The 25622-nt window shown below is 37.1% G+C and overlaps 1 protein-coding gene across 3 annotated transcripts in view; it reads right to left on the bottom strand.

Annotated features, from left to right (window-relative positions):
* The window catches only part of glg1b (golgi glycoprotein 1b), a 56116-nt gene extending 30811 nt beyond the window's left edge, over positions 1–25305 (bottom strand). For 2 of the 3 annotated variants that reach the window (XM_022679512.2, XM_022679514.2), the window contains exons 1-4: positions 24928–25305; positions 3798–3827; positions 1577–1663; positions 11–226 (exon numbers count right to left, since the gene is read on the bottom strand). In XM_022679512.2, coding sequence (XP_022535233.1) covers positions 11–226; positions 1577–1663; positions 3798–3827; positions 24928–25251 — 657 coding nt within the window. In that variant the 5' untranslated portion in view covers positions 25252–25305. The remainder of the gene's footprint in view (positions 1–10; positions 227–1576; positions 1664–3797; positions 3828–24927) is intronic. The other variant, XM_022679513.2, reaches the window with a different exon arrangement.
* Positions 25306–25622: the final 317 nt, after the last annotated feature.

Raw genomic sequence — 25622 nt, 5'->3', positions numbered from 1 at the left:
ATATACTCACTTTTTCTCCAGTGGTGATGCTTCCACAGTGCAGGACGTTGATGTCTTCTCTGCATTTGTCCATAAAGCCACATATAAGGCGGTAGTCACTGAAGATGATACTGGTCATCTTTGTGATGTACTGGTGGCACTGGTACTCAGTGATGTTTCCACGGTGATCCACCAGGCAGGACACAAGAAAGCCTTTCCCTCTCTCCTCATCTGCACATTCTTTAAGCTACAGGAAAAAAATACACAAACAATTATTTATATGATAATCTCAAAAATAAAGGTTGATAACTAAGATTAATTTAGCATTTATTCAGCCAGTACCTTACAACAGATGATTTACAGAACACTATGTATTGGCAAGAACCTGACAATATAACACACATCACAATACAAAGTGCAAATTTCAGTCATAAATTTACCTTAGTGATGCTACTCAAGTCAGATGTGGCTATTATTTATCTATGGCTATGCTATGGCTATGCTATGGCTATGCTATGGTTGAGGTTGCTTAGCTAACTACAGTAACAATCCTGGCCATATACAGCATGTATATTTTGGCTGGAATATAGACAGTTTTTGAATATGTAGTAAACTGATTATTATTATCCTCTCTGCTGGCTCTCTCCCAGACTTCCTGCCATAAGTATAGCAGTGCTCTAATGTTTTAGCATTGTGCCATTTCATTTTGGATGCAATAGTATTGCGAAAATCTTTTGATATCGACATATAAAAAAAAATACCTTTAAATATTGTGATATTATTTTAGGGTCATCAGGGTACAAACTTTTTGCCGTTTTAAGCAAAAGGAAAATTCATACTGTTCTAGTTTCCTATTAAATTATCTACTAAAGACAGATTATATATGTCCAGTATCATTTATTTTACTTTAATCCTGGATATATGGAGTGTTATTAGTATCATGACATTCTGGATCATTGACTTTTGTTACTTTTTGTTACTGGTGAAAATCTCAGTTAGGGGTGTGCCATATATCATATCATATATATCATATGCAAGAATATCCCCCCACCAAAAAAATAATATTATTTTTGTTGCAGTAGTGTGTTATTGAAATTATTGTTTTTATTAACTGTTTTATCATATAGCCAAGAAGATCATTATCGCAAAAAACCCTGAAACATTGTAATATTATTTTAGGGCCATACTGCCCTCCTCTAGCTCTGATAAAAGGCACCACCAGGGCAGGGGATGTGGGCCTGCCACTAGTGCTTAACATCAGAAGAATAACTAAAATATCAGTTAAAATAAATGAGTCATTGTTTGGTATATATTTTGATATTTTTTACTTTTATTCGAACACTCAATTTTTTTTGACGTTCCCTTTTGAATTATTTTAAATGCTAAATATCTGGTACATCCTTAAGCTTTTTCTCCTGATCTAACGGTTCCTCGTACACATCTTTATTACAAACATGGCTTTTATGCTTATGTAAACACTTTACTTAAGGAACTATATCTGAGTGTAGTGTGATCCGCAGAGTTAATGATCAGGTCTGACAACTCAATGTTTAACACAAGCATTAATGAGTGATCAGGCAGTGCAGGTTAAACTAACCTCTGATATAGTACTTTTACACACTTCCACTGCCACAGACTCAAACTTCTGATCAGTAGTCAGGTTCAGCTTGTAGTTCCACAGCAACTGCAGAAAAATAAATGAAGAAATTAAGTTAAAATATAACTATCCACAAATATCCAGGTGTTTCCAAAGTAGTTCTAACAAAACTGCTGAATTGATCATGCTCGACTGCTGCCAGGACCAATGTCTGAAATGTGTGTGAAGACGTTACTCAGCGAGACAGAGACGGTTGAGAACAGTGCCATCAGTCTCACCTCAGACAGTGCCAATATGCCAACACTTGCAATCTCAAACACTCTCAGTCTCTGCAAAGCACGAGTCTGAATGGGTACAGAATCTTCTAAAGTCTGCCCAGCCACCACAACCAGTTATGGAACACAATAACTCCATCATGTGGGTTTGTTGGAGGATGTTGGAGAATGTTTATTAGGTGTACTTCAGGCCGGATATGGTACAGCACACTGTATTTTATTGCTTTATGAGCTTAAATCACATGCTGCTCAAGTGAGAGAGGCTTTCCACCCAGTAGAGAAATTCATTTCCAAGATACAGTGGCATGCAAAAGTTTGAGCACTCCAGTCAAAATACAGTTTACAGCTCTGAAAAAAAAATAAGAGACCACTTCAGTTTCTGAATCAGTTTCTCTGATTTTGCTATTGATAGGTATATGTTTGAGTAAAATGAGAAAAGGCTGAAATAACAAAAACGATATAAGAGCTTTCAGACCTCAAATAATGCAAAGAAAACAAGCTCATATTAATAAAGGTTTAAGAGTTCAGAAATCAATATTTGATGGAATAACCCTGGTTTTTAATCACAGTTTTTTATGCTTCTTGGCATGTTCTCCTCCACCAGTCTTACATACTGCTTTTGGAAAACTTTATGCCACTCCTGGTGAAAAAATTCAAGCAGTTCAGCTTGGTTTGATGGCTTGTGATTATCCATCTTATTCTTGATTATATTCCAGAGGTTTTCAATTTGGTAAAATCAAAGAAACTCTTTTTTTTTTTTCAAGAAACTCGCGAAATTTTAAGTGGTCTCTTATTTTTTCTCAGAGCTGTATATCTGTGAATATCTGAGAGAGTAAATAGGCGACATGATTCAAAAGGTAATGAGATTAAAGATTAAACATGAAAGGAAAACTGAAACAACAAAACAATCATGCATGTTCATGAAAGGGTCATGTAATCACAATTTGTAATTATGACAGTAATGCTGCTGTTTTACTTATACACTTCTGTTAACAAACTACAGGTACATTAAATTATACTTTTTTTTCTTGTCCTATTTTCTCCCTTATTTTGAAGACCAATTACCCCACCCACTCATTAGGTCTCCCCCTATGAATAACAATGAGTCAACACTATAAGGGTGAAGACTAGCACATGCCTCCGTTGACACATGTGAAGTCAGCCATCGCCTCTTTTTTAACTGCTGCTGATGCAGCATTACTGAGTAGTCAGTACACTTGGAGGAAAGCACAGCGACCCAACTGTGATGCATCAGCTAACAGATGCCTGTGCTGACTGACTCACCTTAGGCATGATCTACCCACCCAAACAGAGCAGGCGATTGTGCTCTCTCTCGGACTCTGGCTGTTAATGGTGGGCAGCATGACCCGGGATTCGAATCAGCGATCCTCAGATCATAGTGGCAATGCCTTAGCTTACTTGACCACTTGGAGCCCCTTTAAATTATCAATAGTTGACATATATAGCTTATTTGCATTAATATCACCAGCTAATATTATACAGATTTTAGCTTAAAAAATGATATCAAGCTCCAAACTGTTTGGAATTTACAGGCAGAAGAAAAAAAAAAGAAAAGTACAGGTAGCAGTCAAGCACCGTGAAAAACTGACAATTAAAAAAAAAAAAAGATTTAAAGGGATGTAGACCTCAATTTGCATTATGACAACAAATTTTGAATGACATGGTCAGTTAAATTTATTTTAACAAAACTCATACTGTAGACTAGTTACAGTCTGTTCAGATAGGAGCCCTGAACAAAGCAGAAGGTGACTCACTCATGACTCATCTGTTCAAAATTACCTTATGATTCATTCATTGACCGAGTCACTGAGTTTAATGAGAACATCATCAGACACAATCAGTCTGAAGTTAGTCATGTGATTAACCATTAGCTTTTTAATGCAAATCCTCTAATACAAAATATCAGGAGAAAAAAGAAAACTTACATGGTTGCAGTCTGCAGAAATGTCTATTTCCTGTAAGAGAAGAGAGAAACAGTTTGAGAAAAAAAACGACACAACTAGTCATAAAAAAGGCAAATACAAATTTAAAGATGAATATTTGTCCTAAAATTGCAGGGTAAATAATTAATTTGTATTTTTAACCTCTAAACAGTCCAGGAATTTTATTCTAAATAATATTACACACCTAAACATTGAGGATTTCTACTCAAGTATTGCACACAAACATATTACTGAAAATCCTAATTGCAACAGAAAATACTTAAAATATTGAAGTAAATCAGCAACTTTTAATATATATTCAATAAAAATGATATCAGTAGTGCTTTCCTGAACTTCATTTAAAAATTAATAATATTAATTTAATACAAATCAAATATTTCATGTCCTACAAACCTTTTGTTTGATTATGTTTATCTAGTTTTTATGTCTATTTTCAAACATGAGGCATTTGGGTTGTTTCTTCTTACTGATCTGAAATTATTAAATGGAGTAGAGAGTGAACAGGCAGCTTCTTACAGTTTTACTACAGAGAAAAAGGTTTTGCATCACCTACACTTGTAGCATGTAAACAGGCCAAGGCCTGTTATTCCAAACACTCCTTTATTTATGGTATTCCATTAACCAGAGGTGGAAATTCAGGTCCAGAAATTTTTACGTTCTAAACCAGAATTCTCTGCCCTGAGATTAGCACACAGACTTGCTGCAGCAATGCTGAGACGTGTAGAATACCATATTCCTAGGTCATGCTCAGTTCACGTCCACTAGACTCCACACAGCCAGCATCAGAAAGAGAAACCACACCGGGCGTTCGGCAGGGAAGGCCTACACAGCGTGGCTTCATTAGAGACGCTCTGGAATACAGTGAGTCATGCCAGCACCGGAGATACCCCACACAGCCATCCCCAACCCTAAATAGAGTAAGAAGAGCTGCCAATATCAGGAGGCCATTTGATCTTAGCGACTACACCCAAATCAACCATCCAGATTCACATACCAAACCCACGCTCAAACAAATGCTTCTAGTAAGGATGGATGTTTCAATCTATTTCATTTAACTCTGCACTGTTCAGCCCTACAGATTCCCACACGACTGCATCCCTGCACTGCCCTCCAAAACAAATGATACCGGCTGCTGTTTCCTCTAGCTTTGTAGCTTTAACCTGGATAAGGTCATCTGTTAGCATCCCACTTAATCCACTATTCTAGGCTTTATAAAGTAGGTACATCATAACCTATAGCCGTATTAAGACAGGATTAGTTTCTCAGGGGGATGTGTGTGAAAATATTTCACACTTCTACTCAGTGATAAATTTCTTGCATTCTGACTGCAGCTGAAAAAACAGGAAGACCAGTAAGTTTTTTGGCTTTCTCGGTCACATGACATTGTGTTCAGTAGCTCCTCCATTTCCACTTGCTGTTTTGTTTATGTGGATCTTCTTGGAAACGCACGTCCAAAGTGTAATTACGGTGCATTGCAGTGGAAAATAGCTATTTTATTAAAACAGTCCAAAACATGGAGATCAGGTAAATTGGATATGCTTAATTGCCCAGAAAAATTTAATACTCTAAATTGATCTGGTAAATTGGATATTCTAAATTTCCCCAGAAAATTGAATACTCTAAATTGATCTAGTGTGTATGTGTAAGTGTGTGTGTAAATGTATGTATGACTGTGCCCAGATATGGATTGGCACTCTGTGCTGGGTAAATGTTGTAGTGCCCGATGCAGTCCTCCAGGTGGACGGTTGTTTCCGGTTGAGAGTACGCTGTGCGCTATTGGCTGCTGCTTCTCACCGGTGGGTGAATGAGTGTAGATGTGTAATGTGCTTGTGTGTAAAACGTGTTAATTGTAAAGCGTCCTTGGGTTTCTAGAAAGGTGCTTTATAAGTTGAACTTCATTCATTCATTCATTCATTCATTCATAAAATTACCGGAGTTCAGTGAAAAACAGTAGATAACTCAGCCTGTAATTTTCTCAGAGGACGTCTGAGAAAAACACATACATGGTCATTCCGGATGGGAATAAAATCACAGAGGGCCACTCATAAAAGATAAAATTACCCCCAATCCCCCTTAGAAACTAATCCCATCCGGATAGTGCTTTTGAGTGAGAAATCCAGCAAGGAAAAACAAATAAACCCACGTGTTTACAGAAATAAATTTCGGACAACCAATTCACGTGAACTAAGCTGTAAACAATTATATTTAACATTGCTTATCATGTTTTTATTCTGTTAATGCTTTAGAGTAATTGTAAAACATTGTCATAAATAATATGTTTGACATTGGGAGATGGTTATGATACTGTGAAAATCTCATAGAACAGTTCTGATATCTGAAGTTTGGGAACACTTTTCAATAAGGGTCACAAATAACAGTATTTGCACCAGTAATAAATGTTGTTAAATGGTTAAGTAATGTCTAAACCAATTAATAATTGACAGACACTTTTTTAACATTACTCATTCTATTGCTTCAGAATGTTGTATAAATAACAATAAAATGAGACATTAGTTAAAAAAATTTTATTAATTAAATGTACCGCTATTGTAAAGTCTGAAGTTCTGATATCTAAATAAAGAGGAGTTCAAATAAAATAAAAGGCAAACCTTACTCAGCAGGTTGTGGCTGATCAGCTATGTTTGGGGTAAGATGGGGGGGGGGGGCGGGGGGGTGAAAATGGATTCTGCTCTAGAGGCACCGAAATGAAGTTTTAGCATGTCCTGACAGGCTCATGAGGGAATCGTGGCTTTTTTAGACAGTGCTGGTGTGTTTCAGCTCCAAACACAAAAGCTGAATGAATATTCTAACTGCATTTACTCTCTAAAACTGATGAATTATTTTTATTACAGATATTTCTGGGGTATTGTCAAGCTGCTGAGTAGTACTTGTAGTACTTTTAGTAGTACAAAAAAAAATAAAGAGGCGATCAATGGCAGGTATGGTTTTTTTTTATATATATTTGATTTTATTAATCTGACTGAGCATGAGCAACCTGACCAAGCTGGTCCACCAGGATAACCAGGGTGATTAAACTGGTCAGCCAGCTTCACCCCACTAGTTCTTCAGCCAATATGAGCAGATTGATGAACAGCTTGTTCTTGCTGGTTTTACTTTTAGACTGTCTAATCCAGTGCTATTCTACCCAAGACCTAAAGGACCACTGTGGTACACCTTTTAGTGCTTTTCCTGCTTTAACACATCACCCTAACTCAGTGATGGTCTGTTAATGAGTTGTTTAGTTCAGTAGGTGCGTTGGAATCCGGGAAAAAAAAAAACACTGATAAAGTTGAATAAATAAAATATTTTCTTACCAGCACAGGTCACCAGTTTTATAAACCATCTTAACCATCAGAGACAGACTAAGACCATCTAAAACCAGTTAACAGCAAAGCCTGGTCTATAACTGTGTTTTTCAGCAGTAAATTAACACAGAATACTACATTTAAAATAAAATTATAGTATAAAATCCAACCACACAATCACATGTGTGGTTATAATTGGCTTAAAATGATCAACTACAAAACGACCCTCTTGGTCAGGTCATCCCCACTACTAGGGTTGGATATTAGCAAAATGTATAAATCACAATATATTACTTAATTGTGGTCAATAAGGTACCTACAAAATTCTAAAAGATAAATGTGTCCTTTCACGTAATGCACCCAGTATTGGAATATCAAAAATGTGTGTTTAAAAATCATATCACCATTATTGACACATTTTATATTGTGATATATCAATATTGAATTATTGTGTAGCCTCAGCTCCAGAATACCATATGATACACCTGCCTTTCACTTTAAATGTTATGGTTGGTTTTGTTTCACCACAACTCATCCAGCTCCTATATAAACAACACACACACAGCATTTCCGGCTAACGGAAGCAGATTTATGACTGACCACAGAGAAAAATCAGTAACAAAATTGGCCAATCAATATTATGAATGGAAATCAAACACCAGGATGTAAATATAGCAGACACACAAACCCCTACTGAGATGTCACCCTATCCTTTATATTGATTTTCCCTGTGGCTTAGCTACAGACAGCTGCAGATCTTTAGCCAGGGCCTGAAATAGCTCCTGAGAGAGAAAACAAAAATAACCATGTAAATATATTCATCACTATTACCATCCCAAAATGTAAATGACCGCACACTGCTAGAGGGAGCCCCACCAGTGAGTCCTCGATGAAAAGGGGTTAATGGAGCCAAACTGCTAAAAACTCTATTAAAAAATACACTGCCTGGCCCCCCAAAAAAGTTGTCACCTGGATTTAACTAGGTACATGATCTGGTGTTGCTGCAGTTGGTCAGGTCTGGGTTCAGCAACAGTATGTTCTGAAAGAATTAGGTCAGCTGACTACCTGAATATACTGAATATAGACCAGGTTATTCCATCAATGGATCTTTCTTCCCTGATGGCACGGGAATATTCCAAGAAGACAATGCCAGGACTTATGGGGCTGGAATTGTGAAAGAGTGATTCAGGGAGCTCATTAGTTTCACACATGGATTGAGAGAGTTCACCACAGAGTCCAGATCTTAACCTCATTAAGAATCTTTGGGATGTGCTGGAGAAGACTTTGTGCAGTGGTCAGACTCTACCATTATCAATGCTGCTGCAAGATCTTGATGAAAAATTTATGCAACACTGGATTGAAATAAATCTTGTGATCTTGCAGAAGATTATTGAAACAATGAATGCGTGCTGCAATCAAAGCTAAAGGCGGTCCAATCAAATATTAAAGTGTGTGAACTTTTTTTTCACACCAAAATATTCTTTTAATTTCTGGAAGGACAACATATGTTTAGTAAAAAGAGCAAAGAAAACATACCTGTATATTTCACATTTCCTACAGTACATGGGTTTTATGCTTGCATTACTGCTACTGTGACCTCACTGACTGAAAGCAGGTTTAATAGGTTTATTTCTGGAGTTTAAAAGATTTTAAAAGATGGCTTCACTACTGAAACATTTGATATAGTTTTGCTTTCAGAAAATGAGTACAATTTCCAGTAAAATGATCAAACATTTATAAACCATGAATTTTCTCAAATGCTTTGCTCCATATGAACTCATTCATTACAAGATTCGTATGTAACTACTCTTCTGATTAGAGATGCTCTGTTTCAGTGTAAAAACAGCTTAGCATGGAGGAGAAACAGAGAGGTAGGGGTACGAATCACAGGGCATTTCACAATAACGGTATCACAATACTGTGCTTCTGTGATACTTGATAAATGACAAGGCAATTCTCTACTATACTTAATGGTGTCTGTGTTACTGATGGGGGTAAAAAAAAAAAAGCTAAATAATCAAATACCAGGAATTATGGATTTGTTGGTGTCAGGCGAGTCTTAGAAAGTTTAGAGCTACTGTTTTAATAAAAAAAAATCTTACAATAATATATATTTCAGACCACGTACCAATAGTGTATCGCAAACAAAACAAATATACTATGTCAAGATATTGATATTTTGTCCCACCCCTAATAATCTAATCAGACATAACATCATGCATGGGATCACTGGTTCCCCTGAGGAGGCAACTACTAAGACAGAACATGTAGGGTAATTAGATAAATAGGCTTAGTGTGGTGTCTCTTCTAAATACATTTTGTATACAAAAGTGATTTAAAGTATTATGAAAATAAAATAACATTTACAGAAAATGCAGTATGTACAATAGGTCCGCTAAAAAAAATAAAAAAGATAAAAAAAAAAAAAAATAATAATAATAATAATAATAATAATAATAAAAAAACTAAAACAACAAAAGCTAGACTCCGGCATTGTCACAGTTCAACACTGTAATGTCTCATCCACACATTTACACTTACAGTGTCAGTACCTGCCTCCTGAAATTCCACATGATAGCTCAGATGGTGTCTCGAAGGAATCTAACAGAAGACACAAGGCTTTTGAAGAAGAGCAGTTTTTGTTCTTTCCAGACTGATCATGTTTTTATCAGCGATGTTGGTTATAAAACACAACAACAAATTGATGTGGAGAAGGGCCTTATTCTACTTTTCCACCTCTCTCAAAAAAAGATAAGAACTAATTTCCAATGAGAAGAATAATTACTCCACTCACTGAATTTCTCTGAACCACTGCCATCTGCTCCTGTGAGCAGCTGCACCTCAAGCAGCCGGTAGGTGTTTCTCCTGATGCCAACACATAGCCTACAGGAAAACTCTCCATGGGAGAACACTGGGATGTATTAGGGCTGCACAAAAGGCAAAAATACTATTTTTGTTATTATACTGCTGAATTATACATTTTATTTATTTATATTGCTATAAGGGATATTTAGGAATGTTCACAAGATCTGGGCCAGTCCAGGAATAATGTTTAAGCCTGATCCAGGTCTGATCCTGTGTTTTTACTGCTGTGTACAAGCAAAGCATCCTCTAGGCACCATTTACAGATGCTATTCACAGCCTGTTGTAATGAGGAATGTTCACTGAAGCTAAGCTGTAGTGTGGAACTATTTTGTAGTGTGGATCATGAGAACTTAATGGCACTGCTTTGACTGCATTTGAGATGCGCAGGAAAAATTAGAAACCAAACTACTGGTACACTAAAAATGCTTAATTTTATGTGGGTTGTCTTAACATAAACTGTTGTTAGAAGCAATTTAATTTTACTTCAGCATTAATCAGAAGCAGAGAGAATCTAAAGTGTCTGAAACAAAGATCAAATCAAATACAAAATATCTAAACATCAAAAGGATTGTAATATTTACTCAGAGAATCAATGAAAACTTTTTACAACTCTGATTTTACAAATCTGGTTTTATTAATGCAGCTCTAACAGCATAATAACCATGAAGCAAGACAATTATTATTACAATATTTGGTCAGCCTTCATATTCCAAAATCTAGACTTCTGATTGGCTGTCAAAAATATTTTTAAGATGCAAAATGCAACATTTTGATTAGTTTGTTTAATTAATCTCCTTCCTGGTTTAAGCTAAAAGACAAAAACATCAGCAGTGACATGAGAAACAAGAATCTGGTTTGCTTTGATATCAATGTAGCCAGATGTTAATATTGCAGAAAAAGTAACATATTTTCTTGACCTAATCATTAGTTATCATTATTAAATTTGGAATTATTAAATTTGAAAAAAAAAAAAAAAAAATGATTTTAAAATAAAAAAAAAGGTTAACATGAGAAACCATGTCAAAACATTAAGTAATTATTAAAAATATATACTGAGAAAACAAACTCAAAATAGTGACCAGAATGAATTTTCATACCACCCAGATCAGAAGCTGACCTGAAATTACTGTGGACACTCCCCCTGGCAAAGGCAATGTATTCTGTATTTTTATGCTGCGTTGGAATTTTACCACACACACTCCTGCCAGATGTTCTCATTTCCTCTCTTTAACACACACAGGCTGAACAGAAGAAGAGTCTCTGGCCTGAACTCCTGAGCTTTCAGCGTGAGTAAGCACTTTTCTCCTCACTGACCGGTACCTGCCTCAGCTCCTACAGTTTCAGCTTCAGTTACAAATCAAACCACACGCCATGAGACAGGTTCTGACTCGTCATGTCCACGAGTAGTAATCATATTAACATTCACTTTATAGTAGAACAAAAAAAATGAAATTGTGAGACCAACAAAGCCACACAACACCACATCTGCACTCTTTAAAATAACTATAGCTCTGATTAAATATATTATTACTGTAGCTTGAAGGTTGCACAGTGAACTTTTTTAACTGAAGAAAGTAAAGACTAAAGAAAATCCTGTAATGCCTTTAATAGCTTCAAGAAGAACATATTGTACATTGATATTAAACTTGTCTAACTTGTTGAATTGAGAAAAATCTCTCTCTTTAAAACACTTAAATATTGAGTATTTAAAATCTGTTTATAGTGTTTATGGAACCATTTAAAATATTTAAAAAAATATTGTTTTGTAAAGAAAGCAGTGTTGAAGTTGTTGGGGTTTTGTCTCTTTTTAAGGTCTATTGTATTGTATATTATTCAGATGTTAGTCTGCTAATGAAGTCTGATTTTTTTATATATTGTATAATTTTGTGGAACAAAGTAAACCCAATGTTAAGAACATCACAGGAGCTATCAAGAGTTCCAGTGCCAGCCTGTTGGCCTTATTAATAAGACTTTTAAAATAATTAGCATTACCAAAAAAAAAAAGAATGCAAGAAAGTTTTAAGATTAATCGTGTGCATTACCAAGTCAACATTCATAATACCAGTACTCAGTTTTTGCTCTTGACACTGCCACACAAATGACACATATAATGAAATAGACTGGATTTGGGTCACTTTCATTTGCTCTGTTAACCTAGCTACAGAATAAAAAACATGTCCGTAATAGAAATGCAACAATTTGAATAATCTTTTAACAGTCTAAAGAACCATCACTGCATGTTACATTTTTTTTACTAATTACAAACTGTTTCTTGCACTCATATTTGGGTAGGTTCATTTAGAGGGTATATAAGACTTTGCCATTTTATTTTTAATAATTTATTCATCAAAACCAAGGTAAACACCCCCCCCAAATGACCGTATGACATAGAATCCCACAACAGATCACAGCACCGAATGGGAGCGTAATGCAGCACGGCATCGTAAAACCCATTCATCCTTAAACACAAGGGTGACTGCTGCAACTGGGAGATAAAACTGAAGAATTAGGCTTCAGCAAGCAACGTCTGAGTCAACAACACCAGCCATCACAGCCTGCCCATCACTCCCATTGTCAGGGTGAATTATCATCACTCTTCCCCTTCCACACTTAAACTTCCTCCTGCTGAACACAATGTAGTAAATAAAAAGGTGTTAAGATACTTTGGTGAAGGTCACTAATATTTTAAATGCAGTTCCATCAAGAAATGCCTTTAATTATTATTATCATTATTATTATTATTATTATTTTTTTGTCCTTTGCCAGTACACACCTTAATCTAAATCTTGGGTACACAAGTCCAGTCGTGGAGGACGTGGGTGCCAGCAAAGTTTGGCAGCTGCCCTACCCAAGCACGTCCACATTGCCTGGGAAGTAACTAATAAGTTGAATCAGGTGTATTTGAATAGAGAAACCGGTCCTCAAGTACTGGAGTTGTGCAATCCTCCTGACCTAAACCTAGAGTAGGAAAACTGCTGTGAGACCATAGCATCCACTAAAGCTGCACAATATTGAAAAAAAAATTACATTGCATTTTTTTTTATGGTACATATCGCAATATTTAACAATGCAAGGGCCATGACATCACCAGCCCCACCACCACCCACACGCATTTACACAGACAGAGACAACACTGTGTAACTACTTATTGTGTCTAAAATCAAAACATTGCAACGACATATTGGATTTAATTGCCATCCACAATGCAATACCCACTCAGCAACATTACAGCACACAGCAAAATAGCATAGACACCACTTTAGCTGTGCAACTACTCTGCGTTTTCTTTACTTTGTAATGTTGATTTATTTTATGCAGCTAACAATCCATGCATTAAACTTTTGATCATTACAGTGCCTCCAGGGCCTAGATGGAACCACTGGACACAACACAGACATATTCCTCAAGCAGAACAGTCCACCACAGAGTACCCCACACACACACAGACCAAGAGTCAATTTAGAAAGTCCAGTCCTCCAACCATGTGCTTGTGGGAGGTGGGAAAAGACCAGAGCACCTGTAAGAAACTCATATGGACACTCCTCTCAGACAGACACTACAGCAAGAATTGAAGCCACAAACTCTGGCGCGTGCACACACACAGCCTACCTGCTGTGCCACAGTGCTGCCCACAGTTAATAATAAATGATCAAATTTACTGTCATGAGAGAGATCACATGGCATCATATCCGTGCCAAAATGGAGAACTTCATTTCTAAAAGGACCTTGTTTTTGGAGTGGGTGGGACAGGGGTCAAGTTCTCCACAGACTAGGATGAGTCTCAAAGTTCTAAAACAAAAAACAATGCTATAGATTTTCCAATGAGTGTAAATCTGAAAACATTCATATAAAAAGTGTATAAAATGTGCAATAGCTGTGCATTTGCAAGAATGCCATAATAAACAAGTTGTTTTACAACATTATTTAACAAGATGTCATCTTAAAGGCCATATACAAAACAAATACTGTAAAAAAATCATTCAAATTTAAATCGTATTAATTATTTGAAACCTATTAAGGCTCATTCATACTTAAAGAACCAAAATGTAGTATATTTTCTGTAGGAACTCATAATAGGACCAGAATGAGTGACAGTCACAGTAGCCTGTGTTCTTTTTAGCCTCCAAACCTGCCAATTGCCATTCCCCCAGTCCCATTTCCTTACCCCAGGTTGCCAGGTATAGAACACAATAGCAGGCAAACAGTGTGCTGCAGCCATGGAAGCTGGCAAACAACTGTTTAAGCAGAAGCAACATTAGGTTCCACACAGCCTGAAAAGCCTTGGCATCCATATAAAAAGCTCTATGACCAAAGAAGGAGTAAAATGAAAGTAAATATTGGCAGTAGGATTGACAGATGGAGACCAAAATGTCCAGAAATGGATGCCAAGTGGGCTAAATTTCTCTTGAGCAGGTAAGCACTGAGCTTCAGTTATAGTTAGCTAACAGAGACTAGGTCATTTATCACAACCATTAGCATAGTATGGAGAGGCATTTTAATTTCATTTCAACAATTGAGCACTAATATTTATACTAGTCATCGTTTGCCACTTTGTAATCAATCTGGCTACCATCTTTTCCTGTGTTTTGATATTGGACTACTGTATAAATTTCACTTGCTTATTCTCTTTAGGTATAAAACTATTTAAGTACTATTTTAATCACCTTATATTTTGTTAAAACAAGTGATTTGTCGAGAAAAGAAAAATGTACAGTTTATGCTGTGAAATGATCCAGCTGGTGAGCCGCTTTGAGGCTGGAAAGTAAATTCTACCATGCATGTAAATTCACCTAAATTGATGATTAAATAAAAAAAAATGTCCTGTGAATAGCAGAAATGTCTGATTAGCTGTACTCTGCTTGCTCTTCACTAAGCCCCATCCCCACTCTCATTACTGACCCTCTAATAAATATTTTTTTAAATGTGCCAAGATCTGCTACTGATAAAGGTGGATTAACTCATTTATTAAATCGGTAAATGCAGAAAATTGTAGGGAAATGGTCACATAAAAATGCACTCTCTACTTTTATTGTTTCATAAATGCACACAAATCAACAATGAAAGTCTGAGTGGAAAGAATAAACACAACAAAAAAAATAGTAAGAAAAAAAAGAAAAGAAAGGCAAAAAATTATCTGCAGAATGTTCTCTGGCTTCATTACCATCTTCCCAAGCACACAATCATGCAAATACATGCAGAAGACAAAGCGCAGGCCTGTTAACCCAAAACTATGTGCTTCAGGACTCAACTGCATACATAAAAAAGCTCTTCCACTTTCAAGACCAGTAAAGACATGTAGTGTAGCCTCGAGGAAGTGAAGTAAGCAAATGTCCACTTTATCTTTAGTGCCCTGAATCAACATCAGCAGCTCCTCTTTAGCTCTCAGTTTTGTATGGGAAGGAACAGAAGTCCTAACAGACCGAACCAGGCACAGAGAAATTAAACAGCAGAGAGCAGAGCAGCTATTAATCATTTACAGTGATAAGGGTTTACACCTGTTCCTGAACTGAACAGCGATGTGCCGGCGCTTGCAGCGTGTTGCAGTATTAATCTTTAATAAGACTACTTTACTGAAAGCCAAACAAGAGCTCCCTTGGTGTTGAGGTCTTTATGTACAGGTGAGAAGGAACAGATCCCATATAAAACCTGAAGCATTCAAACAGAAACAAAAGCAGGAGAGAAAAATGTTGTAAGGTTGGAAGCTGAGCTAGAAGACTGGCTCAGAACCAGGGCTGCACAATTATGGCTAAAATTTCTATCACAATACATTTTTATCTTTATTTCAGTCAATACAATATTACAGTACTTTCTTATATCGACATAAACAGTATAAAAGCCACATTGCGGTTTACTTTATTGAGTACGCTGATGGAGCTGGGTGATACGGTTTCAAATATCATATGATAATATTTAAAGACATTTTAATGATACACAGTAATTGTTTTAATGTTTTAATGTGCAGACAAAATACATCAGCAGTTGCAGATCCACTAAAAACCGTTATTCACAAAAACTGTGCAACAATAAAATAAGCTATATCCCAAAACTATTAGTACAAAAGTATAATGTACAGATTCAATATATTGTGATTACATCAATTATCAAAATGTCTTGGAAAATCTGTTTTAGGCCCTCAAAGTTTAGCTGTCAAGATGCTGTAAAACATGAAGTGGTTCACAACCTTCACTGATAAACACAAACAATAGAGGGCATAAAAAAGTAACTGTGGCTAACTGACTAACCCAGGGTTCTGGCACCATTGCAAATGTGAAATTTAATGCTGAAATTTTAGGACCTAAATAAATAGAATTTAAGACCTAAAAATTAAGTTAGCATGTTAGCTAGCTCACGCTAATGTTAATATGTAAGCTAGCTCGCCACTAACATTAGTATTTTAGCTAACTTGCCGCTGAGGTTAGTATTTGACCTAACTCGATGCTAACGTAAGTACTTATGCTAACTTGCCGCTAAGGTTAGTATGTTAGCTAGCTCACTGCTATCGTTAAAATGTTACGTAATTGCTGCTGGCGTTAGCATGTTAGCTAGCCGCTAACCTTGTTTTTCTCTTCAGTAATGTTAGCTAGCTCTCCACTAACCTTGTTCTCTCTGCGGTAATGTAGCTAACTTTCTACTGACGTTAGTATGTTAGCTAGCTTGCTGCTAACATTAGTATGTTAGCTAGCTCGCTGCTATTGTTAAAATGTTACGTAATTGCTGCTGGCGTTAGCATGTTAGCTAGCCGCTAACCTTTTCTCCCCAGTAACGTTAGCTAGCTGCCGCTAATGTTAGTTAGCTCTCCACTAGCCTCATTCTCTCTGCGGTAATGTAGCTAACTTGCTACTGACATTAGTACGTTAGCTAGCTTGCTGCTAAAATTAGTATGTTAGCTAGCTCACTGCTAACATTAATATGTTCTGTAATTGCTGCTAACATAACAGCAAATTTACAGTACATTTAAGACAATTTAAGACCTTAATTACCTGAATTTTAATTTAAGACATTTTAAGACTTATAAGTCTTATAATCATCAGATTAGTCGACTATTAAAATAGTCATTAGTTGAAGCACAATTCAATACTGTTTTAAGCATTGATACATAATGTCTAAACATAATATCACCATAGTTAAGTGTATATATATATATATATATATATATATATATATATTTTTTTTTTTTTTTTTTTAGTTCATCCTAATCTTCTTCTTCTTCTACATTAAGCCAACCCATTACAGCCTCTCAGCATTGGTCTCCAACCAGCTGGGTGCAGAGGGTCTGCTTCGCTTGCAGATCTGTCAAATCCTGCAGAAGCACTAATTACAGGCAGAGGAATTCGGCGAGAGCCACACTCACATGGACGGAACTAACTGTTCATAAAAGTTGCTCAATCGATTAATTCACCATCCTTTTATCCACTGCCCCTACCTTCACACAGACACACACACATACACACACACACACACACAGACAGAGAGAGAGACACTCTCTCTCATGAACTGAATCCTCTTCATTCCCCACAAATCAACACCAAGCACCTGATTAAGCGTTATGCCATTTCATTTCCCTTCTCCAGCTTATCAGAGTCTCCTCCTCCTCCCATGATTCAATCAAGCTCACCATCAGGCCTGGCGTCCCTCAGGAATATCTCCCCGCATCAGTCACACTTCAGCCCTTTGTTTACCGCGAGCCCTCCGCAGCGCCCATGCGAGCAGCCTGCTCAAAATGCAAATGAAATTGAGTGAGTGTAGTGAGTGAGAGACAAGGTGCAGCTGTGTCTGGACCACCTTTCCCCTCTGCCTGCAGCTTCTCTGCCAGAAAGACAAGCCCTGAAGAGTCTAGCCTGGGGGAGACGGGGAGGGAGAGATTTATAGGCTCTATTTAGCCCTTCAGAAGGCCACAGCTGTTTCAGAGCCCCAGCAAAGTAATTACGGCAATAATTAAACTCAGTGATACGCTGAAAGAAGCTAAACAATAGCCGGGGAATCAAACTTCGCATGCTGCGTCTGGAGAAGGGAGGGGGGGGGGGGGGGGGGGGGGGTGGGGGGTTGGCTACTGTGCAGCAGTATTTACTGGTCAAAATAGTGTTTCAATGAGTTTGATAATACTGATTATACTAAATGGCCTCACATAGCAACTTTCAGGACTGCTGATGGTGATGTTTTGGTGCAAGATACCACAGGACAACTTCATAGGTCTTGGAGTCCATGCTTTTGTTGGTCAGTGCTTTATGGTTGCACAAAATTGACTATGCGAACCAAGGCAGGCTATAAAACTGTAATGTTACAGCTGACTGGACTATCCACTCATTATTAATGGTGGGAATAACAGGGCATCTCACAAAACAATATTATCACAATACGTAATCTGCGATAATGATGATATTATGCTATTGAGATTTTCTAACACTTAATGTATGGCAAACAATTCTCTACAATTCTATACATTGCATTCATGTGAATGAAGAGGATAAAATACTCAAATGTTTAAAAAAAAAAAAAAAAAGACAATTTTTTTTTTTTTTGGGATGTATTCAACCAAAATTCTTCACTGCAGATTTACTCAATCACATGGAGTAATGAAGCAGTAACTTTGGTAAGAGAAATTTGGAGGAGAGTATAAGGGATTTAGAACATCTATGTTTCAATAAAATGTTATTTGACACCACATAAATCAATAAATGTAAAATATACAAAATTCCACGTCACTACCCATGATGAAATTAGATGAAAGCTTTTTAGAAAAGCCTTTTTCTTTTAACAAAAGTCAATTAGAACAAAGATCATTTACAAAGATCACTCTAAACGGCACAGTAAAAGATGTGAACTGATTGCTTTTAGGCCCAGAATATGTGGCAAATATGAAGAATAATCAATTTTGTACAAAACCTTTACATTAAATAATGGTTATCCAGATTTACAAATGTTTTTATGGATGTACAAGGCTTTCACATCATTTCAAATACAGAAGCAAAATATATTATTTCAGTATCTCCACTGCAATGTGCACATGCGCTGTAGTCACACCACAGGACATGTACTGTCAGAAGCAATGTCAAATTATATTAAAAACATCATGTTAGCTTTTTGCTGTTTAATTCCACAGGAAAATTCATATTCATTTTCAAATTCATTTTCCACAACATCTCTTCCAGAGGCATATTAAATCTGCCCAATGTGATTCATTTTTCTTCACAATAAAATGTACATGCAATGTATTATTAAAACATTCTGGATTTTAACACTAGTAAAGAAAATTGTGTATTCTTTGATAACTACATACATTTCAGAAAGAAAATCCAGTAAAATTATTTAAGAATCGTGCAGTCCTGATTTAAAACATTCCACACAGATATGTTTGATGTTTAAAGATTTAAAAGCCAGTGTTATCATGTTTTAATATTTTTTACTTTACTAGTTATAGCTTGCTTTACTTTATTATTCTGTTTAGCAACACATAAAAACACCAGATCTTAAAAAAACGATGAATAGATTAATGTATCAATACTTGAAGGCTGTCTAAAGTCACAGTTGCATATTGCCCACAATAAAACCATTATATTGTTTTATGGTCTGGAATTCATCATAACTTGACAAATATACAGATAGGTCTGTTAGAACTGTTGGTGTGGTGTAATAGGTAGTTAAACTGCCACATTCTCCTAGAAAAAAATGAGACAAAGAATATTGTCTTACAATATTAAACAGTGTTTTTCAGTGATTTTCACTTTTAGGGTCTTATTTCAATTCCTAGTACTAGGTTCTATTTTTTTGTTTTTTTGATGCCTAGATCACTGCATGATTGGCTAAAATATTGATAATGTTCAATTATATGTAAACAACCACACAAATAAATACAATTAAAAATGTGGAATTCAGCAAAAATTAATGTCAGCATTTCAACATGCTGTATAATAAATCAGTCCATAATGTAACAATACTAACAAGCCCATCAAGCCATAAGAACTCTGAATAAGAGCATCAGCCTAGCGCTGTCAGTGTAAAAGTAATCTAAACTAAACTTTTAAATACACTAAAACGGTCACAAAGCTAATTAGCACATAGAAAAGCTGACAGGCCTTTGTTGGAGAAATCCCTCAGGTGTGAATCTGCGTCTCGGCCCTGTCCTTCAGCAGCAGCAGAGCCAGACTTTAACAAACGCACAGTGTCGCACAGCATTCATTAGAAACACTGGGCCCAGAGAGTCTAAAAACAGAATAAATCCATCTGACACATCTCAGTGTAACAGACAGATGCCAGCCTGAGTGATTCAGAGTTTTATTTCCCAAAGAACCACAACAGTCTTAGCCTTCAGGAGAGGGAAAATGGGTATATTTCAGTCTGAAGTCTGAGAAATCTAATTCAATGCCATTTACTACAGTATTTAACAATGACTGGACTGCAACGGTAGAAAGGTCAGCCTTTTCTCCCAAATCCATACGGTCACACATGGAAAACTGCAAAAATATTCTTTGATTGGTTTGTAATTGTATTTATATCAATTTAAAATCATAATTTTACACATTTAAAATAATTATATTTGAACTCAGATGCCAGAATTCCCAAGTTCCATTTAGAAGATATTAAATTAAATGGAAATTCTCCACATATCAGACTTCTGCACAGAAAACCAGGAAAACTTCACAAACCCAAAGTTCAGAATCAAAGTCAGCTGCACTCTGTATTTAAACAGTAGTAAAATCAGTAGTACTATACAGTCATGCACACAGTACTGTACAACTTCAATATGTGGACACAGATTCAGGGTCTAGTGATGCACAAATACTGTATAATTCAAATTTATCAACTGATATAGCTAACATTGCTAACCTGACACAATGCTAACAATGCTAACAAAAATGTGGGAAATATTTCAGCTGGACTGACCATAAAACACGAGTAAACTCCAAAGCATTTGGCTGTTTTTTTTTTTACATGTTTTAAAATTGTGTAAATTATTTATTCCCAGGTTTAACATCTGGTTTTTAAGGTAAATCACCGGTATAATTGTGGGGGTGTCTAGAAAAATTTCCTCACAACAAAATGGCATTTCTACTAATGAGACTTGAAACTTGAAATTTGCAGAAATCAGTTGTATGTGTGTGCAGTTTTATTACCTCATCTTTAAATGAAGCTCAAGCCTGTATTTTTTAATTATATAATAAAAATAAACTTATGCCCCATTTTTTTTACATTGCAGTATTTTTTTCTAGTGAAGATGTCCATATGTTCCAATATGATAAAAAAAAGATCAAGCTTTTCATCCAGTGTCTTTTTTCACATCACTATATTTTAGTCTGTTCTCAAGCCTCACAATCAGACTTCTACAAACATATAGCATCCTACAGCAGTTATATGAAAAACTGGGCCCAGAGACTTTGAAAATAATATAAATCCTTGTGACAAATCCTGGTGTAACAGACAGGCACCAGTGAGTGATGGCACCCTGAGTGATGCAGGGCTTCATTTCCCAAAGAACCGCAACAATCTTTACTGTCAGGAGGAGGAAAACGGGCATGTGTCAGGAGGTGTGTGCATCTGTTTGGATGTCATCCAGCAGAGCACAGTATTTAACAATGACTGCGATGGCAGGAAGCTCAGTCAGGTCAATGATGACCCTTTTCTGCTCAAAGTAAAGGATGTTCATGCTTGAAGCACAGCAAAGACCTTTAGAATTTTTTAAAGAAAATACAGAATTTCTAAAGCAGGTTCGGCGCATAGAGAAAAACATGGAAAACCAAGAGAAAAAGAGATTCTGGGTCCTGAAAACTTGTATTTTCATTCTGTGCAGGAATCTGTTTCACAAAGATGAAGAACAACCCTTGTTCCAGCTCTAATGAGCAGCCTCAGCCACGAATTACCGAGACAGAAGGTTGAACAAAGGGTTAGGTAGTGAAACACTGGCAAGATAGACAGGTTAAAAAAGAAGAACAATAGAAAACAAAACCTACAAAACACACGGGTCGTTTAACTTGTGACCATAATGAGAGAGCTGTGCCGGTCCCAAGCTCCGACCCTGCATGCCTCGTCAGTCACTTCCTTTAAAAAAAAAAAGACAAAACTGCTGTTTTACTGTCTTCCAGCAAATGAACTTTGGGCGTATGCTTATGAAATCTTGTGCGACCGCCTAGCCAAGGACGGACAGAGGGGAAAAGCATAAGAGAGAATAAGAGACTGAGGGAGGGAGGAAGCAAGGGATAGAGAAGGAAACAAATAATAAGGGCATTTTTAAGCCCGGCATACAGCTAACACATTCCACTCATGTCAATCCATGGCCACATTCACAGTCCACAGTTAAAACTAGCCAAGGCTAAATGACAAGAGCCAAGAGCCTGCACAGAGGAATCCAGCAAGCAAGACAGACGGAGACAAAAAAAACAAGACTAATAAACACTGGGTATGGCCTCCTTTTCTACCAAAACAGCCTTAATTCTTAATGGCAGTGACTCCAAATCCTGGAAAAGCTCCTTTGAGACTTGGTCAAAATAACCATGACCGTGTCATGCTTGACTGTCATAAGCAGGTACTACCACATCCCAAACATGTGCTACCTGATTCAGATCTGAAAAGAAAGCCCACTGATAAACACTAAACCCACAGACTGTTGACACATTGCAATGTGGGTTCACAGAACCATTTTACTCGGTGCTTCAACAGAAACTACAATTTATCAGATCAGGCAATGTTTCGCCATGTTTCAACTGCCCAGTTTTGGTGAGCCTTTTCACACTGCAGCCTCAACTGTCTGTCCTTGTCTGAGAGAAGAGAAAAAATAAAGTTTTAAGATTTTTGAAATCAATATTTGGTGGAATAACCCTGGCATCACAGTTTTCATGCATCTTGGCATGTTTTCCTCCACCAGTCTTACACACTGTTTTTGGATAACTTTATGTAACTCCTGGTGCAAACATACAAGCAGTACAGCTTGGTCTGATGGCTTGTGAACATCCATCTTCCTCTTGATTATATTCCAGAGGTTTTCAATTTGGTAAAATCAAAGAAACTCATAATTTTTAAGTGGTCTCTCTCACCACATAAATCATCCAAGCATGGCCAGGTCAAACTAAGTTTGAGTTTAATGGTTTTCCTGGAGTACAAAAATGACCGGACCAAGCCAAACCACAAGTATGACCAAAACTGACCTGTTCTAGTTAATCAGCATGGGCAACAAAACCAAGCTGTTTAAACAGAATAAGCATCAACAAGCACAATGACTAGAATGACCAACATCGCCAATCTGGTCAACAAGCATACATTGTGCTGGTCAAGAGGTGGTTAATCATTTTGGTTACCAGCACAGGGTATGACTTAATTTGGATGACCAGCTTTCAACCACAATAACCCTGTTTATACCATCTTAAACCAGTTAAAGTTGGTCTTGAACTGGATTCTTTTCAGCAGGTCAGTCAGTCTCAAAATCTCTAGGAGAATTAGGAACAATATTTCTTCCCCCAAAAATATGACATTAGAAAACAGCCAGAACAGTACAGGGAAGGCCCGACAGCTGGTAGGGGTTGTAGCTGCCAAGAGCCAGCAGCAGTCGGTAGGCTGTGGACTGAAGGTGTGAATGAGCCAAATTGAGCTGGCTAATATTTTATCATTCATTATTATTCACCACACCAGTTTTACCTGTCAAGAGAATTTGCTTATAAAATATGACAAAAGTTCATAAAAGCTGAAAGGCTAAAGCACAACAGTCAATGCAAAGATATGTAAACAGTTATCTTAATCTAGCTGATTTTAATACTGGAGTAAATGCAGGAGTTAAAAGGTCAACAGCAGAAAGATCCACCCTCCCTATATATCCAACATGTTCTAGAAATGTTCTAGAAAGAAAGTTAAGAGTGACAGCTTAAAGCCACTGGGAAGTCTAAATTGAAAACACAAAGCAAATTTATGACAAAACACTCCTCAAAAATCATCAATATGTGCTCTTCACAAGTCTCTGAGAACTTTAAGCGCATGGTTATTATATTATACCAAATGTGCACAACTGACCGCTGTCTATAAATAATAAATAAACATTTGCTTTGAGATGGTCATTTCACACAAGTTACTCAACTAAACAAACAGTGCACTATATGACCTGTCAGACATTATAATTAGTGCTGTTCAAAATATCAACAGTGCATTTTATTCGCTGTACAATTAGGTATCAAACACCCATAATGCATCACAAAATATACTGATTGGTCAGAGCCCTGCTGATGACATCTGTCTGCCTCACTTTTAAACCCACCCATTCTACCATTCTATATCCAGATTAGAGACTGTAAATGATAGTGGTGAAACACAGCAGAGATTTATTTAACTTTGGACAGATACTAAGAAATATTTTGTATATATACAAATGGGGTGACCAGAGAAGTCAAATTAACCTAATTAGATGTCATCACAATAAATATTTAGTGTTTAAACCTCTATGGCGCAGGTATAAATTTAAAATGTTTTACAATATCTACAGTATTTAAGCATGAACATTTAAAGAAATATAGTTGATGTTTAAAGACAGTTTTCACTCATGTAGTAAAACAATGTTTTTCATTTGTTGCCTGATGGCAAGATTACGTTTTTTGTTCCACTGCATTAAAAAATAAAACATTGGTGCTGCATTATAGGGGATTTTTGTCATGGATATATTAATATGGCTTGTTGTGATCATCCATCATCCTCTTGATTATATATTTCAGAGGATTTTAATTTGGTAAAATTTAAGAAACTCATCATTTTTAAGTGGTATCTTATTTTTTTCCAGAGCTGTATCTAACAGCTCCAGCATTATGTAGCAGAAGTGTAGAAGTCACAGGGCACTAGTGCTGTATGTTAGTACTGTATGCCCTCTCTCACACTGTAATTCAGTCCCAGCTACAAATTACCGATTAATCAACACTGAAATTTAAAGTCTACAGTCGACTAATCGTCCCGATTTAGCCGCCCGGTCAGCTCACCTCCTTGGTGTCCTGCAGGCACTCCAGCACGGCGAGGTTGTTGTTCCAGGTGTGTTTGGGGCAGTGCCGGCTCAGGTCCTCCCGGCAGGCCTCCTCCTCCGCCAGCTTCCAGCCGCCGCTTCTCCGGGGCTGAGACACCGACGAGGCGGCTCCCGCGTTCCCGCCGTTCGGAGCCGCTCCGGCTTTCAGCGGCCGGTTAATGGCGATAAGCGGCGGGTGGAGGTTGACGCTGGCCGGCGGTCTGAGCCCCGCAACGAGCAGCACGAAGCAGCACTGGGCCGTCAGCAGCAACAGCAGGAGCTGAACACGTCCGCACGCCGCCATCTTCGGCTACGGCTAAGCTCGGCTCGCCTCGGCCGCCTGCGCCTGCACTCCCCCCGCTACTAGAGCGGCTGCGCGGGCGCTGGGGGGCGGACTGCGCCCCCGACTGCTCCTCTCACCTACTATAGTGACTACTGCTGCTGCTGACTTCAGTACACAGAGCCCGGTAAGTTACAGTCAAAACCATTTATAACACATTAAATTAAATCTTACAGATTATATATCTCTACTACAAAGTAATGAGCAAACAATAAAAAAACAGTGGGATAGTATATCAAAATAAAGAGAAACACACCAAAAATAATGACATATCAATCCACTGAGATAATATCTCAAAACAAGACCTAACATTTCACAACAATGAGATAGTATAT

This window comes from Astyanax mexicanus, chromosome 9, assembly GCF_023375975.1.
Source record: "Astyanax mexicanus isolate ESR-SI-001 chromosome 9, AstMex3_surface, whole genome shotgun sequence".
NCBI lineage: Eukaryota > Metazoa > Chordata > Actinopteri > Characiformes > Acestrorhamphidae > Astyanax > Astyanax mexicanus.
Note: the sequence above shows the minus strand (reverse complement) of the source record. Positions and strands in the feature narration are given on the sequence as shown.